The following is an 18,872-nucleotide window of genomic DNA, read 5'->3' as shown; positions in this document are numbered from 1 at the left end:
ATTATGTTGGTAAATCATGGATGTTGAGATCATTTATTCAGTGTCAAGCCTTTTGGAAAGGAAGGATTAATACATTCACTTCTCGCTCTTTTCAAACTTCATTAACTTGCTCTTATGTCAAAATTATCTCATGTAATTTTATATTTTAAAATGTGTATTTGATAATTTTGAGTTAAAGTTTAAAAGTTAATATTCTGGCTAAAAGTTTTTTAGTAAGTTACTTAACTAGATAAAATATTCTAAGATATCTTAGAGTGAGTTATGTCCTAAATTTTTATTTTAAAATCTATCATGAATCACAAAAATTGGCTCATGTACATGCTTCTGGATTCTCTATGTTAATGGCATAACTATCCACCAACATTCATAATGTTGTAAGATTCTTAATCAGACAAATGACTCAGGGTAGGCATATATGTTTATACTGTACTATTTACAACTAAAGTGTGTATTTTAAATGTCTTAGAATGTTGCATTTCGTGGATTTTATTTAGTACATATTACAGAGAGGATAAGTCTCATGTAAATGCCTGAAGCTTTTCTTCGTATCTAGTGAGGTGAAAATAAGGAACATAGAGAATCTAGGTAGAAGGTTAAAAAAAAAAATCCTTGGTATCAAAATCAAGAATTTTAGACATCTTTGCCCTGAAGGAGGGGCAGGGAGGACAGGCGGTGTCAGTGGGCAGGCAAGGCCCACCAACTGGTGTGGACACACCAGTCTGGCCCTCATAACCGCCCCCAGCTGGAGGCCACCTGCATGCCACCTCCCCTCCCCTTCGCTTAATTGGAATCCCCCGTTAAGTGGAAATAATAAAGCCGCCCTGTCCCAGTGGTTATAGGGTTTAGTGAGCAGGCAGGTGAAGTCCTGATGCTGTGCTTGACACGTGGCAGGTATGCCATATGTGATGCCAGGTGTCCTGGCCATGCCCTTGATTCCTGGGACAAAGTCCACAGCCACCCCTAGCAAAGCAGTCAGTGCCTCAGGGAGGACGCCCCTCCTCCATCTCTGCATGGCGAAGACGGCACCTTCCAGGGACCAGCACCAGTTCCTTAAAAGAATTTTATTTATCAGCTTCCAAGAGGGCATGACTGACAAGCGGAGAATTGATGCGCAGAATTAAAGCTATAAAATGAATTTGGCATTTAAAAAAAAAAATCAAGAGTTTTAGAAATAGAACAATCCAAAATTGACTTTCTACTATCCGCCTCTCCCCAGTCTTTTTTTTTTGAAACTGAAACAAAAATATGTTTTGCGTTATTAGATACCACCTCTTGCTTCTGACTGTAGTTATGCTCTACCTAATGCAGAGGGCCTTTCCCCAGTCAAGGTCTGTGATGTGGATTATTTAGTAAGATTTCACTTGGGAAAATGCTTGCATGCTTCCTGTGGCTCACTTATGTTATTTGGTCTGTCCTCTTTCTGTGGTCCATGAGGCGTTTCATTTGTATCACATGTCAGAATTTAAAATATTATCTTTGAAATAGCAAACTTTCCTCCAGAAATGGATTTTTATTTACTCTTTTTTTGATATAGACTAAAGATTCAGAGGTCTTAAATTAAAACCTTATATTTTAAACATTAGATTTCCCAGTACCGTTCTGAAGAATAATTGTGATGATCAAAATTTTAAAGATACTGTTGTAAGGTCTGAGCATCTTTGAAAGAATTATGGTAGCGTAGCTGTGGACGTCTTTTGCACTGCTTTGTACTACCTGTTCACAGGTGGCTGTCAGGTGATTTAAAGTAACAAACCCAGACAAATGTATGACATTTAAACTGAATTGTCAAAGTCATTGATCTTGCTTATTAAAGTTGACCAGTTGGTGACAAGCAACATTTACTTTCACAAAATGAATCAACTTGAGTTTGATGTGATGAGAGAAGTGCATTGACTCAGGGGTGAGCTAGAAACATTTCCCACGTAAAATTTAAAAAAGCACTCTTATTTATTTATTTATTTATTTTTAAATTTTTTGTTTATTGCAGTAACATTGGTTTATAACATTGTAAAAGTTTCAGGTGTACATCATTGTACTTCTATTTCTGCATAGATTACATCATGTTCACCACCAAAATACTAATTACAACCCATCACCACACACATGTACAGAATTATCCCTTTCACCCTCCTCCCTCCCCCTCAAAAAGCACTCTTAGATGACTAATAGCCTTGGTTTGTTTGCATATTTAAAGATATCTGCATCTGAACAGTTGAACTTAAATACAAAGGTTCTTTGGAACCTTAAAACATATGAGTGAACAAAACCAAGACTATTTAATCCTCTGATGTTTACTTAGAAACAAAAACCTAAATGAAGTTCAAAATAGATATCGCATCTGGATTTGTATATGGCTATTAGATTGAGAAATTAAGGTGAGGGGCAGCCAGAAATTCCACACACCTATTTATGCTAAGCAAACTTGGTGAAGTGATTTAAAGACTCTTCTTTCCATTAGGATAAGATTTTTCTACCATACCATAATTTCCTAAATTATTTTATTCCTTTAGTTCATCCTAATGTAATTGAACTATTTAACTGGAAGTTGTCTTCCTGTAGTTAAGAATCTATAAATCTACAAACTTATTCCTGAAGTTGAGGTTTCAAAAGAAAATCTCTTTCTATTTATTTTTTCCTTATTTTTGAGATGACTTACTTTGAGGTTGGGGCAGTACAAAATTAATGCTCTTCTAGAAGTATACTATAATATTATTATTCTTATGGTAGATAATATTTATTGTATGCTTACAATGAGCACTGTGCTAGAAACTTTATATGTTTTGCCTTACTTATGCCTACGTATGTAATAAATACTCTTATTATCCCCATTTATAGATAAGAAAACTTGGGCTTACCTTGTCCAAGGTCTCGTAGCTAGTACTTAGAAGAGCCCAAATTTGATCCCAGGTCTCCCTCTCCAAAGTCTATGCTGCATAGCCAGTCTTATAGACTATACAGTAATGAGTGCTTAGAAATACTTAGGAGTGTCCTTTGTTTCCATTATTGGAGGTGAACATTCTTACTAGAGAAATAATGCATTTTTAAACCATTTGACATACTTATGAAGTGTTTTAAAACAATAATTCTAAAAGGACTTGTATCTATTCTGCCTATCTCCTTTCACTTCTCCCAATCATTTCTGTAACAATATGTGTTTCCCCTTCCTCAGAAAGGTAGTTATCTGTTTTTATAGAATCTATTAGATTTGCAACCAATTGGAGTTGTTACTGCCCAACTGTGGGGCCTTCTGCCCGCCGCAAGGCATGCCTATAGTCAAGAGGCAAGGTGGTAGGAGAAAAAGGACTTTTTTTTTTAGTTACAGCTTGCTAGCAAGTGGGAAGATGGCTGACTCATGTCCAAAAGAACCATCTTAAGGGGGCACGAAATCTTACAGCAGTTATATAGGCCATTGGGTTATTGGGGAGGGAGTTAGGAATGTTGACCTTCTGGTGTTACAGACTGGGAGTGCCACACCAGATCTTTCAGTTTTCACTGATGATGGCTATCAGCATAGATTCTCTGTTCAGCGGTCATCACATTCCTAAGGAACTCAAAAAAACGAAGTTATCATCTTATCACAGCTGGGAGGTACATGCACAAGCAGGGGTCGTAAAATCTAGAGAGCAGTTAGATCTCCTGGGGGGTGCATATCCAGCTGGGTTAGTTTGTCAGAGGTCATTCAAAGTTACAACAGAGTTTTTCTTTTCTACAATATGGCTTCCCTTATGTCAACCTTGTCTTGAGCAAGTATCAGAGTCAAAGTGTCTTGCTTTTTATTCAATTCCCTATCTATTCTAACTGAAGTGGGGAATTATGATTTATTCGAGTCATACAGTGATTATTGGCTCAGCTGGAGTACCATCAAAAATATCCTCCTGATCTTTTGTTCTTTGCACTTTGGTTTCAAAATCAATTAATTTTATAATAGAAAGTTACCACTTTGAAAGGCAGAGATGTGATTTGGAGATTATGAATAATTGTTATAAAATATTGTATCTTTATAAACATTTACTTTAATTTATCAATATTTCCCAAAATAAATGTTTAATTTTTATCATTTCAGCATTTATAGTTTGGTATATTGGTAATTATTGATGTATAATTAGTAGTACCTTTTTCTACCAACTGTAGAATGATGTTATCTAAGCAAGAAACAGTGAAATTATTTATTGATTTACAGTCTTGTCTTTCTTGGGCAAAGATTTCCTGAAACAAACAACTATGTCATGTTTAACATAGACGGTCTACAGTCTAAAGTTATGTTGAGGGCCGGCCCCGTGGCTTAGCAGTTAAGTGCGCATGCTCCACCGCTGGCGGCCCGGGTTCGGATCCTGGGCGTGCACCGACGCACCGCTTCTCCGGCCATGCTGAGGCCGCGTCCCACATATAGCAACTAGAGGGATGTGCAGCTATGACATACAACTATCTACTGGGGCTTTGGGAAAAAGAAAGAAAGAAATAAAATTATAAAGTTATGTTGACAGAGTTGGTCTTAGTTATCAGTACTCTGTTATGGTCCTTCTTCAGCCCAGATTGGAGAATGGAACATTATCATCTGGGGACACAATCAATCCAGATATAGACCACTGTCTTAAAGAATCACGATTGTATATTCAGTTTCTGGTGGTAGTCATTTCATCCACTACGTATATGTCAAGTTTTCCTGTTCTTATTGTGGGATGATCATTTATTCGTTGGATCATCTGATCTGTCATTTAAGACTCTGGAGATCATGCATTTGAACACTGCACCTCAAACAGGAGAGAGATTATGGTCAGAGTTTGCAGTCCATTTCTAAGCCAGGAATCAAGAGTGCCCAAATTAAAATAAGCGAACATCTCATCCACAGTCCAAAGAGCCAGCAGAACTATGTGTGGGGCTATCAGCCAAATCACCTAGTTTCATGGTTTCTTTGATTGTCTAGCTCTCATTTCAATCTCTGAACCATACATAGCATATAAGATTTTCCCAACTTTCTATACCTCTTGTAAAGTATGTATGAAGAGGATCGAGGACAAAAGGAAGCTGTCCAGAATTCCCGTTGAGTGGTTAAGGTTTCAGATCTCACATTGAGGCCCACTTTTATTTTTATTTTGTTGTGGTAAAATACACATAACATAAAATTTAACATTTTAAAGCATTTTAAAGTGTCTAGTTCAGTCCTGAGGCCCATTTTTTCTTGAGAGAAGTTATCTAGTCTCCTTTTCCTAGGGGATGGAGGGGGAGCGGTGGACCAGAATGGACCCTGAGTGGCATCAGGGACTATCCTGAAGGCAAGCATTCGTTTACAGAGTAACAAGTTCCTGGCCAGTTTGCTAGTAGTAACCAATAGGCTTTTGTGTCACAAATGTAGTACAAGTCATTAGGGGCTACCCAATAACCTGTTCTTGACCAAAATATCCCTATAGGGTTGCTAAATTTTAATGTATAGTTTTATTGCCATTCAAAATTAATTAGATGCCAGGTAGGAGAATATAAAGTGGAGACATCATCAAAGTAGATGAACGGTTAGATCTGATAGGGAATTAGAAGATTATGTATATAGTAAAAGGCCTGTAAATATGAGACAGGCATTAAATACACACCATCTGTTTCCTGTGACATTTTGGTTACAAACTAGCTCCAGAAAATAGTCATTAAATGTTGTTTCAGTGGAGACAGAAACCTCCTTTCCTAGGTGTGACATGATAGAAGGTTTTAGATTTGGGGTTTTAAAATGGGAGTATAGGAGAATAAAGGAAAAGGTAGAGTTTTCCCTTGAGTTTGTGTTTTGTATTGGGGTGCTGGTCATGTTTTTGATTTTTGAAGGATAACTTTAACACCTGTGTTTTCAAGTCTCTCAAAACAATGTACAGGGATGCTAGGTTTTCCAAGTTCAGTTTTCACATAGATTTTAGTTTTCTTCTGTACTCAATAGCATTTATATGGAGCCTTATGATTTTCATTTAGCCAATAATTGACTCTGTGACCTTGAGAAAATGACTTCTCCATTCTGGACTTAAGTAGGGGCAGAGTGGTACAGGGATGTTTGGAGAAATGGGTTTGGACTACCTCAGTGGTGTTCAGTCTAGGTGCCTGAGACTGTCAGGAGGAGTAAGAAGAGGGTCCCAAAAGTTTGAAAATCTCTTGGATAGATTATCTGTAAGTTACCCTTTTAGTTCTTTGACATTCTGATGATTCTGTGAGCTTCAGGACATAATATCCTTTATAGGTCTTGATCAGGATTACTTCAGGAATTTCTGTAGGTCCTGATAGTTCTATTTGTCATTATCTTCAACTATGTTCAGTTTTCCTTACATTTGTCTATTTTATATTTATCTTTCTTCATATCTACTGTTGGTCAATAGTGATTACTTTTGCCTCTTCACAATTTCTTGATGTGACTCCTTTTCAAGAAGAAACTATTTATATGATGACTGTTTACAGTTTCTCTGCCACTTTTCAAGTTCATTTAATGATACTGAAGTACCAGTACCCTTCTTCCCGCATTCCAACTTACCATTTCCCAATACTCGACTGTGCTTGATCTCGTTCATCTAACCTAAGTTTTCCCCTTCTGCCAGTTTCTGCTTCAAAACTTGCACATCCTTCAGAATTATGCAGTGTAGTTGCTGTCTTAATTCAGATGGAAGGGTACTCCCTGAATCAAAGCTGTCCTCTTAAGAGGCACCAGTCGTTTGAACTGAGTTGTGCAGAAAGGGTTCTGCACGTTCTGGCAGCTCAGGTCTATTTGCTTCTGCTTAGGCCAGTTAAAGTAAACACTGTACTCACCACTGCCCAGTATGGAAGAAATGTGGTATTTTTAGATACTTGGGTCTGGTGGGGCATGAGAAATTCTATTTCATTTCAGGACTTTTTTTTGCATCCTATAATCTTATATCCATTTTTCGTTTTTATCTTTTCAGAATTATAGAATAGAAGTAACATAGTTGGATTGGAGGTACTGAGCTACAGTGACAGAATCATTCCAGATTTGCTGGGTATAAACATTGATAGTATTGTCAGATGTCTGGAAATTTTCTATTTTAGCCTAGTTTCGTGCTTTGCATTTGGCTATAGTAATTACCGCTTTGACAAATTTGTACCTATGTTCAGCTGTTCCAAATCATCTGAGATAGCAAATAAATAAAGAATATAAAGGATGCCATATCAAAATTGACATTCTGTTCCTTATTCACACAATGCCCTTCAGAGAATTTTGTTTTCACCTCTCATTCTAAAACTCTCACATAAAAGTTGACCCACTGGGAAAACTAGACCATAAAATGGTTACTGTACTTTTCTTAGGGTAGAACTACCAATCTAGGACTCTTTAAGAGGGCCAGATTGCTACTTGCCATGTCACAGAGGATGTAGAGATCCCATTATTTCCTCCCTACCACCACCCCCTTTGATATAAACAGTGGAAGAGAAAGAAATAGAAAAATATGGACTGGGAAGAGTATATCATTTGTCATTAAACTTCCTTGGTGCCCCAACCATGAAGATGTATTCCAAATATTTTCTAAGGTGTCTGTGTATGTCTTAAACTGGAATTATCTTTATTTTTTATTTTTTTGCACATCACAAAATTCAGAAAGTGCAAAAAAGTATAAATCTTTTTATGTGTCCTTTCAGAGATAATGTGTACACATACAATCAAATATATATGTCATATGTTTTGAATTCTTATTCTTTGCCTGCAGAAGTATGGCCTACTAGAAAACAGTAATGTTGCTTTTGATGCTTAAATGATTAGATTATATACAGAGAATGAAAAGCTAATAGTATCTTATATTTGCAAGGCCATCTATAATTTTCAAAGGCCTTCTCTGTAACTGTTTTCATTCTACTCATAACAGCTTCGTGAGGTAGTAGGCAAAGCAGGATTTATCTCTGGTTTATAGATTGAAATTTGAAGCCTAAAGAAATACGTGACTTGATCAAGATTGTTATGTAATGAATATCCAGTGAAACTGAAATCATATTCAGAAGTATGGCCTTTTTGATGAATTTCCTACAAAGTAGTTTATGAATGTTAGCCGCTTTAAACTGAATGGTAATGCTCTAGGTGCCAGTCTTGTAACATGGGCACCAAAATTGACTTTATTCAGACAACTGGGCAATGAAAAACAAGGCCTTTTATCCCTCTACGGCTGTGTGCCTGCCATGGCTGGGGGCCAAGTTGATAGACCTGTCCAAGATTCTTTTTCTTGAGGCTAATGTGGAATCTGGCCAAGCATTTGATGGAGTACCTGACTCTGTTTCCTTCCCCTATAAATTAGGTAAAATTGCACACCATCAGCACCAAACTGGGTTCTAGATTTTTAAGTTATCTCCTAGGTAGAAAAAAGTGAGTGGTGGGAGGTAACTTTTCCCTTCCTGCTGATAATAGGCACTCAGGAGGATGATTTAGTCTCAAACTCATTCATTCATGATGGAGAAATGAGGCAGAGTCCTTGCAAGGCCATAATTGGATTTTAAAACACTTGTCATTACAAAACAATCCCTACATTTCTTGAATATTGGGCAGTCTCAAATGGGAAGTTGATGAAAAGGTTGACTGAGCTCTATATATGAAAAGAAATCTCTCTCAACATTCTTTTGAGGATGACGTCTCTCCTACAGTTTATAGGTACCTCTATTTCTAATTCACAATAGTAAAATAGGTAAGAAAATGGGGAAAGTTCACAATATTTCTTATAGAAGAGAAAAGTGCATGTTTTTATAATTTATATTTTTAATAAACTTTAAGATTTGTAAAACCATGATCCAATGTGTATCCCTTTGCCATAATGTAATGTGGCAGTTTTTGTTCCATAACTAGATTACTATATCCTTATTTGTTATTTGTCATTTCCTGCTCTGGGACAGAAGATGATAAATTATATTAATTTTGAGTATTTCCATTTGATCAATTTAACTAGTTTTAGACTTTTCTTAAACAAAAATAAAATGTAAAATTTAACTTCTCAAAGTAAAGTTTGGGACATAGCATCTTCTTAATGGATGTGGATCATTCTGGCAGTGAGTCAAGAGTTGCTTTTTTTTTTTGGTCAGCCATTAAGTCCAGTAATTAGCCAGATTGCTGTGTTTTCATATTTTCAGAATAAGGGTATAACCTCATTGAAGATGAATGCATTAGTACTTGACAGAGCTAAAAATCCTGCCAGGATTTATATCAATGAGTAACTATGCTATCTGAACCAGAGCAGAACCATTTTGCTAATTCCCACTGTAACACACACATATTTATACACACACACACACACACACACACACACACACACACTCTTTTATTAGAATTAAAGGACATTGGGGATATTTTTCATTTTAAAGGTACGAGGCAAGTAAGTCTTGACCTCAATGTAGCCTACACACTGCTCTGCATTTATGTGAGACTGTCCAAGAACCAGGGATAAATGGGCCCTAATTTGTTTGTGGGGGTTTCGCCTATCTATCTTTTATTCTTTTTAAAACTCAACATGTCCTATATAAGTAACTACAGTATTTACCAGCTGTTACTTCACCACCCACTAGAGAAACACGCTAGTAAAAAAAGTAAATAAAATCATCACTCTCTACAGTATGTTTAGCATAGCGTATTAATTTGGACTATGGGAAACCATTATGGGACCAGTGTTGGGATTTTATTAAAACCTTAAAGTTATCCCGCCATATGTTACGAGATGCCAAATATATAAGCCTAACAATGGTCACCATAGGGTTCCTCACTTTCTCACTCAAGTCTGCCCTCTGCACAGAATGTGCCTTTCCAACTCCTCCCACACCCTAGTGTTCTGTCCTGCACAGCCGCCATCTCATCTGCCTCAACATACACAGAGTATCACATCACCAAATCGTAACCTCCTTTTAAGGCTAACTCACATGTGCCCTCCTCCATTAGACTCTCTCTGATTTCCTTTCTGTCTTCCTACTCGTGGGGGTTGGCAGTACTTTTTTTGTTCTTTAAAATATCAGGCCCTTCTCCCCACCCCTGCAAACTCCACATTCAGCTTTGTATGATGGTTAGGTGTAGACTCATTTTTTGTCTCCTCTACCGCACTAAACTACTTGAGAGCCAGGCATCTGTAATCTATATCGCATACCTTTTTTTTTTTTTTTTTTAAATCTCCCACTGGATCTGTATAGTAAAGCCTTTTTTGAAAAAATGGATGAATGTTGAAGAATCATACGAAAGCATAACTCTTTAGTAAATCAGAGCATCGTTGAAGGGTATAAGGCCTATATTGATCACTGTCCTTTTGAAAAAATACTTAGCGGCTATCCCTGGGTACAAATAAGAAAAATTAATTCTGATTGAGCCAGACTAAGGCACTAAGAGGAACTTAGTTATGAATCTGACTGAGGGTTCAGATTCCATTTACACTTGCTCAGGGAAAGTTTATCAAGATTAAAGACTGGGTTTATCTAATCATTACCAACTACATTATATTCAGTTTGCTTTTTTGGTAGGTGGGAGGGGGGTGGTTTGGGCCAAGTTAATAAATGAATTGCTCATATGATTGGAAGTTTACTGCGTTCTTAATGAATAAAATCCCAGAAGAGGAATTTACTTACTACTGCAGCAGAATGTTTTTAATCAGGAGGCATCAGGTTGTTGCCCAGCCTTCAGATTTTTGCAAGGCCATAAAAGCACCGATACTATTGATATTTTTTTGTTTGTTTTCTCCCAGGTGATTAATAAACAGAATCTGTTGTCACTTAGTTTAGTACCCGGTGTGGTCTGATGTAACTTCAGCTTCAGTGATGTAACTGTAAAATGTTCCATATTTTAGACACAATCCAACTCCTAAGCATTTCTGTTTCAGAAACTGGGACAACTTGCAAGTTAGTTTTGTGAATCTTTTAATTTCTCCTGCCAGACTCATTAACTCAGCCTGTTCACCTTGGGGAAATCATAGTTCCAGACTTGTACTTTCTGTAAAAACCATTCTCTTAAGTGAATGTGATGGTTGATCTAATTGAGAATATTCAGACTCACGCTTTTCAGTAGTTTATTCTGAAATACATTTGTTGTGACTTTGACCAGCAGAGAATGATTAAGATGAAGCAGTAGGAAACCATAGTATGCAAATTACCTGCATTAAAAGACATTGAATTCAATAAATACGTCTGTTTTTATATTCCACATCTCAGATTTTATAGACTCATGAAACTGGAAAGAATAATCCTTTTAAACCAAGATTTCTTAATTTTTTCTTATCTTATGGATCTTTTTTTTTTTTTTTTTTGTGAGGGAGATCAGCCCTGAGCTAACATCCGTGCTAGTCCTCCTCTTTTTGCTGAGGAAGGCCAGCTCTGAGCTAACATCTATTGCCAATCCTCCTCCTTTCTTGTCTTCCCCAAAGCCCCAGTAGATAGTTGTATGTCATAGTTGCACATCCTTCTAGTTGCTGTATGTGGGACGCGGCCTGCGCATGGCCGGAGAAGCGGTGCATCGGTGCGCGCCCGGGATCCAAACCCGGGCCGCCAGCAGCGGAGCGCGTGCACTTAACCACTAAGCCACCAGGCCCTTTATGGATCTTTTTGAGAGTATAATGACAGCTGGCTGTGGATTCTCTTCTCAGGGAAATACACTTGCACACAAAAGTTTGTATTCAATTTCAAGATGATCTTGGACTCTTAAAGTCTGTTCACGGATCCTAGAAGAAGAAATCCCTATTCTAGTGCAAGGCCTGTTCTCAGTGGTCTAGAGAAGTTAAGTGACACACTGGAAGTCACACAGCTTCTATAGCTGAATCTTTCTGTTAGTCGATTGTTCTTTTTCCACCATTCTATCCCTTTCCTTAAAACCAAATCTGAATTGGTAGAATTTAGAGGAAAGGCTAGAGGTTTTAAGCCTCAGCTTTGGTTTGCCCAACTAGGAGATTAAAATACAGCAGTACCCAAAGCATCTAAATAATTGATTTAGAAGAGCTAAATGAACTAAGCAAAGTTTTTTTATAACTTGCTGTGGTGAGTCAAGAGCTAATCCAGATCCCTAGTTGATCTAATTACTTCATCAGTTTCTTATCTGGGCTGCCTACATCTAAATTCCTCATACAGCTGTCAAACAGATCTAGAGCACTAGTTCTATTTGTTCATTCTGTATACCCTTTTCTTGCACCTCCCAAAGTCCCCCATCCTTGTGCTCAACCTGACCTACCGAGCCTTTTTGGGAGGTATCGCGCTGAAAGCATCACAATAAGCATTAGTTGCCATTTATTATCATTATTTAAATCCCAGTTTTGTTGTCTCCTGGCAGTGTACCTTTGATCAGTTTCAGAGTACCATTACTCAGTTTCTCTGTATTTCAGTATTTTCATCTGAAATTATTTCATCAGCAAAAATTAACTCTAGAGAAAGCATAAAAAGAAATGCTATGGTTTAGCACTCAGCCATTTGATAAGGAACTAAAGACACAATACCATTTATCTTGCAGTGCATCATGTTGTAAGAAATAAATGTAACACTTAGCTCAGTTAGTTGTGACAACTTTCACTATTTCCTACACATTGTTTGTTTGTTTTTTTTTTAGTGAGGGAGATCAGCCCTGAGCTAACATCCGTGCTAATCCTCCTCTTTTTGCTGAGGAAGACCGGCTCTGAGCTAACATCTATTGCCAATCCTCCTCTTCCCCCCCTCCCCCAAAGCCCCAGTAGATAGTTGTATGTCATAGTTGCACAACCTTCTAGTTGCCGTATGTGGGAACGCAGCCTCAGCGTGGCAGGAGAAGCGGTGCGTCGGTGCACTCCCGGTTCCGGTTCCGAACCCGGGTCGCCAGCAGTGGAGCACGTGCACTTAACTGCTAAGCCACGGGGCTGGCCCGTCTACACATTCTTTATTGGAGTCAGGCAGATGTCTCCAAGTCCTCAGGGCTTATCTCCTTTACCTTGTTAATAGCATCATTCATTCAGCATTAACCAGTTCCTTCTCTGTTTTAGTCACTGCCGTGTTGGGTTGGGGGGATGTGTCATGTTCTCTTCTTTTTCTCTTTTCTCTATTCATAGTAGTTTCTTTATTGTTACTAATGTGTGAAACTTTAGCCGTCTCTTCTACAAAATTTGATCATTAAATTAACAGAAAGCTATTTATGAGGCTTTTCATAAATTTTTCTTCTCCCAGTTTTCCATTGTTAAGAGGACAATTATTTTATTTCCAGTGAGTGAACACTTGATGTAAGAGGCTTCTTTTTGAAGTCCACTCTCCAGAGTGATAGAGTAACTAATAATGTGGCAAAGCTCAGTTCCACAAGCTAGGAGCCAGCACTTTGCCTCTGATTTGAAGGGGTAGGGGTTGGGGTAGGACTCCTAAAGTGGTAAGAGGAAAGGTTTCAGCTGTTAATCTTCTAGCTTGATCATGTTCTTCTTATCATTTGAAAAAATTATTAAGCATACCCCCAGTAGATATATATTTATTCATAAAATATTATTCTGATATATGCATTATAAAAACATTAAAATGTAAATTAAAGGATGAGCTTTTAAAAAAAGAGAAATTCTGTTATTTCCTTCCTGAGCCCCAGGGGATCATCTAGCTGGCATCCTCTTTGAAAATCATTCTTTCTAATCCTTCAGGCGTAGCTCAAGTTCCTACTCTTGATTAATTGCTTGATTTCACCATTTTATCTCTACAGCTGGATTGTAAACTACCTGAGATTAGAGGCATTGTCTTATCTTTCTTCTGTATCCCACAATGCCTAACACAATTTTGGGTACATCATAATTATTCAGTATTTACTTGTTGATTCATCTTGGGATCATTTCAGAGTATTATTTCACTGATTTTAACAGTCAGAAAAACAGAAGGAAAAAAATCCTCGGCCTTATTCTGCCTTAGTAATTTTGGGTTTTATTTCCCATACTATTCATCTTCTAAGATTAAAGATAATCAAGCCTATCTGCATTTACAGTTTTGCAGAACTAGATATAGTATGTGTGATGAAGTGGTTTGATTGGGACATCACAAGAATGGTGCAGTCTGAGAACCAAACCTGTGTCAGCACCCTCGTCTGTTTTTGTTCCTTGAGATTTCTGTCCTTTAGTTCCTTATCAAATGGCTGAGTGCTAAACCATAGCATTTCTTTTTATACTTTCTCTATAGTTAATTTTTGCTGGCATTATTCATGTTCCCACTCTTTGGTAACTACTTTATATTTTGCAGGCCTCTATTCTGTTCCTCTGAACCATTACTATGTACTTTGATTCTAAAGACCCTTTTGAATTTCTGAAATTATTTGCAGTTACACTTAGAAATTCTTCATTGCTATTCAGTTCTATGAATCTCCATGGCTTAACATCATAACCTCATTCTTAATGGCATGCCTTTGTTATCTTGTCTTTCTGGGTAGAGAAACTAAATCTGGAAAGAAAAAACTTAAAACCAGCTTATAGTCAATTGCAAATCAAGACAACAAAAGAGATGAAAACCAAACACTGATTTCCAAACTTGTAGTTCGTTTGTCTCTCTGGGTTATGTCATTCCTTCATAAATGATACAGTACTCTGTACTTACTAATATATATAATTCACTAAATTAGATCATAGCTGTTACCAATTGTGACTTAAAGGTTTTGGAATTTTTATCGTTTCATTTGCTTGATAGGTATATTAGTCATTTTTTTCTTCGAACACCCTTAAAATTTCAAGGGCTTATAATGACAAATTTATTTTTCTTGCTCATGGCTATGCAAGTCAGTTGGGGTGATTCTGCTCAGGAGTACGGGTTCCTTTTAGGTCTGCTCCACATGTCTCTCCTCCTTGTACTAGCAGCTACCTGGACATGTTCTTTTCATGGAGAATGGCAAGAGTGTAAGAGTACAAGCCAAACCACCCAAGCACATTTAAAGCCTCTCCTCATATTATGTCTGCTAAAATCTCATTGACCAAAGCAAGTCAGTTGTCTAGCCTAACATCAGTGGAGCTGGGTGTAATACTCTCTCCACAGCAGGAGGCTGTGCAAAGTTACAGGGCAAAGGATCTGGATATCAAATCCCATTAAAGAGGAATGAAATACTGGGGCAAATAATTCAATCTAGCACTGTAGGGAAGCAAGCCATTAAAAAAATGATTAATTTGCTAATATAGATCTTGTGGACTATAAACATGACTACACTTTTTTGCCATGGGTAGCTTTTATCTTATTTGACTGCTTTATTTTGAAGATTCTCCAATGCTCTGAATTTCTTTCAAGAATGCCCCTTTAATTCAAAGTTATTGTTTAGTGGAAATGAGTATGAGTAGGGATAATAGTGATACTAATTGCTTTCTGTCCTTTGTTTGAGAAAGAACTAGAATTGCTAATTGATTGGAAAAAATTTAAGGAATAGATTAAAAGTGGATAAGGTAGAAAACTGCCTAAAAGCATTCTTGCTAACAAACTGTTAGGAGGTATAAATTAAGCACTTGGAATTGAGGTGGAGTGGAACAGAGTTAAGCTAAATTAACTCAGTATGGAGGCTGATTTCCGAGACCCAGAAAGGCATTAAAATATCTATGCTTACTAAGACAAGTAGGAGGAAAGTTCAAAAGTAGTGTATTATAATCTTACAATTACCTAGCAATCTAATTAAATTCAGTTTTAATATTTTATAAGTAAGTACGGAATGAGTTTATATTTAGTATTAATGCCTACTAAATCCTGCAGTGGAATTAATAGTTCCCTAAACACCTTTTTCTTCTTGAAGTAATGCTAGGTGTGGCTGCTTAATTTGTTAATATTGACTATTTTCTTTATTGCCTTATCTTTATCCTTGAGCAGAATCTTTTTATTTTGAAAATGGCACCATTTACAACCTAAATTGATAATTTTTCATAGAAGGCACATAGAATTCACTTCATTTGAACAGGTTGAAGTGCTATGGAAACTCAAAGGAAATAGTGCTTTATTATGATGTATATTATTACACTTATATCTACTTTAAAACTAAAGACATGTATTGCAAAGCTATGCAATATTAGGCATGACCTAGTCCACCTTTTTTCATCATGGAATTGAAAGTTCGTTTTATCTCTGGTACATGTACCTGGCTTTACAAAGCAAATGTGTTCATGGGAATATATATATAATTTCTGCTTTTTAAAAACTTTCTGTTTTTAAATACAGACTTGCAAGATTATAGACTCACAAAAAATTACAAACATAGCACATAGAGGTCCTGTGTACCCATCACCTAACTTCCCCTAATGGTGAGGCTCATGAGTCATGAGACTCATTTTTAAATCATTGACACACTTTCTTTGCCCTCTTTAATAAACTTGTTTTGTTTTGTTTTTTTTTTAGATACTTAGCTTTCTTTAAAGAAAGAACACCTGTATTGTGCCTGATCCTCTTTAGCTTGTAGAATTATGAAATGTCATATAAGGATCCTTATAACACTCTTGCTTTATCTCTTTAGAACATTCTTCTCCATTTTCCCCATTTCCAGATTGTACCATTGATTGGGAAGGGATTATGTCATATCTACTTTTCTGGTATATTTCTCCCCAGTAATCTAAAAGATATATAAACCACTTTGTACTCCTTGTATTGAAGAAACATATTCAGTTGAATATTCAGATTTCTTGTTTTGAGTTTATTTTGGTGGTGTTTGAAAACTTGAGAGGTTTTTTTTTTAACATCATCTCTTTTTGTTTTTCCTTTTAGCCTGAAAATGAAATTTCTTCAGACTGCAATCATGTAAGTATGGATTTTCCATAATTCACCATATGTGCTTTATATATATGGTGACAGACTTTGGGATGCTTTTCCTGTTGTTCTGGGAAGGATTATGTTTTCTTAGATTCTCTTGATCTTAACAAGAGGATGATAAATCTTGTTTAAGGGCCACAGTAAAATCTACAAATACCCCTCCATTGTAGAAATTGGCAGCTTCTGCCAAAGGATATTTATGCACTTAAGCTTAAATTTTTCTTCAGTTACAGCTACCATATAAAAATAATTGTTTCTCTGCTTATCAAGCTTACAACTTTAGAATTCTGTATTTTAAAGTTATTTCATTTAGTTATCATACTGTCATCTATATGCCAAACACTGTGGTAGAAACTAGAGACACTGAGACAAATAAACACCTTGAAGACAGAGACGTGTATTAGAGTTAGCAGTTAAGAACTCCAGGGATAAACTATGATTAATATGTTAAAGGTTTTATACAGAGAGATAGATAACTATAATACATTAAAAGTCATGTGTATATATCCATATTATATAAAGTCGAACATTAAAAGGAGACTGACATGAAATCAACTCTGTGCAAAAAGTGCTGGGTACTTTGATAGAAGTCTGTATGGTGACACAAAAGTGAATTTCGCCCCAGTGCCTTGATGTCAGGAAAGACTTATAGTGGAGATGATACTTGAGCTGGGTCTTAAAAAAGGAGTAGTTATATGTCTGACAGTACTGGAAGAAATCACTCAGTCACAATGTAGAAGGTAGTTTGGACTGGAGACTGCAATAACAGAGAAGCAGCTTGGCTGCTTAGGTTCACTACTTATTCTAAAGAGGATCTAGATAGACAGATTTAAAGTAAAAATAAAACCATAAGAGTACCAGAAGAAAACAGGAACAGAGGGAACGTTTTTCTAAATATGACACAACCTCAAAAAATATTAAAAAGAAAGAAGATTTATAAATGTGATTGCATTAAAAAACTCAAAAAACGATTTGAGATTTTTCCTTCAAAAAAGTTATGTAAATTATGAAAACGTATTTGCAATGCAGATGAAGATGACTACATTCTTTAATAAAAAGTGCTCTTAATAAACATAGACAACAACATGAATAGACTCTTCACAGGAAAAGAAAAAGATGTCTAGTAAACAACAACAAAGTTGATTCTCCCTCATAATTAAAAGCATGAAAATTAAAAGAAAATGAGTGCACTGTTTTTAATCCATCTGGTTAGCAAATATAAAAAACTTGATAAATACACAGTATTGATGGGAGTATGGAGATTTAAGTATTCTCTAGCTCACTGATCATCAAACTAATGCCCATTGGCCAAACCCAGAACACTGTCTGTTTTTATGCATGAAGTTTTATTGAGACACAGCCATACTTACTCATTTACATATTGCCTGTGGCTGCTTTCCATGCTATAATGGCAAGGTTGAGTACAGTCATACGCAACATTAATGACGTTTCAATCAACAATGGACTGTATATGCGATGGAGGTCCCATGAGATTAGTACCATATAGCCTAGGTGTGTAGTAGGCTGTACCATCTAGGTTTATGTAAATACACTCTATGATGTTCGCACAATGGTGAAATCACCTAACAACACCATTTCTCAGAACATATCCTCATCATTAAGTATGCATGACTGTAGTTGCAACAGTGACTGTAGGTCCCTCAAAGCCTAAAATATTTATTTTCTGGTCCTTTGCAGAAGGAATTTGCCAAACTCTACTTTAGCTTACGAATAGGTATATAAATAAGAAAAACTTCTTTATTTTATATGCAGTCAACTTAAAATGCATATATGCTTTGGCCCAGCATTTCTACTTCTAGAAATTTATGTATAGTTATACTTAAAGAATGGATAAAAATGTGTCTATAAAAGGATATTTGTTGTGGCATTATTTATAAAGCTAAAGATTAGGGGGAAAAACCCCTCAAAATCCATCAGTGGACTGAATCTGACAGAGGGGAAGCCTAGAAAGAAGCTGGTTTGTACCTTAGAACCCTCAAAGGACTGGAGAATAGGAAGGATATGACACTGCTGAAAATGGGGATAAATAGTATAAAGAAAACAGAATAGCTGTTGTTATAAGAAGAGAGGATTAGGACACGGACAGACACAGAGGGAAGACTGTGTGAACATGCAGGGAGAAGACGGCCATCTTACAAGCTGAGGAGAGTGGCCTCAGAAGAAATCAATACTGCTGACAC

At 36.6% G+C, this 18,872-nt stretch overlaps 1 protein-coding gene across 2 annotated transcripts in view; it reads left to right on the top strand.

The window, feature by feature from the left end:
- The window catches only part of GLG1 (golgi glycoprotein 1), a 149,242-nt gene that overhangs the window by 60,165 nt on the left and 70,205 nt on the right, over window positions 1-18,872 (top strand). For both annotated transcript variants that reach the window (XM_058528270.1, XM_058528269.1), the window contains exon 2: window positions 16,627-16,659. In XM_058528270.1, the coding sequence (XP_058384253.1) occupies window positions 16,627-16,659 (33 nt within the window). The remainder of the gene's footprint in view (window positions 1-16,626; window positions 16,660-18,872) is intronic.

This window comes from Diceros bicornis, chromosome 32 (assembly GCF_020826845.1).
Source record: "Diceros bicornis minor isolate mBicDic1 chromosome 32, mDicBic1.mat.cur, whole genome shotgun sequence".
NCBI lineage: Eukaryota > Metazoa > Chordata > Mammalia > Perissodactyla > Rhinocerotidae > Diceros > Diceros bicornis.
This window is presented reverse-complemented; position numbering and strand designations above follow the sequence as displayed.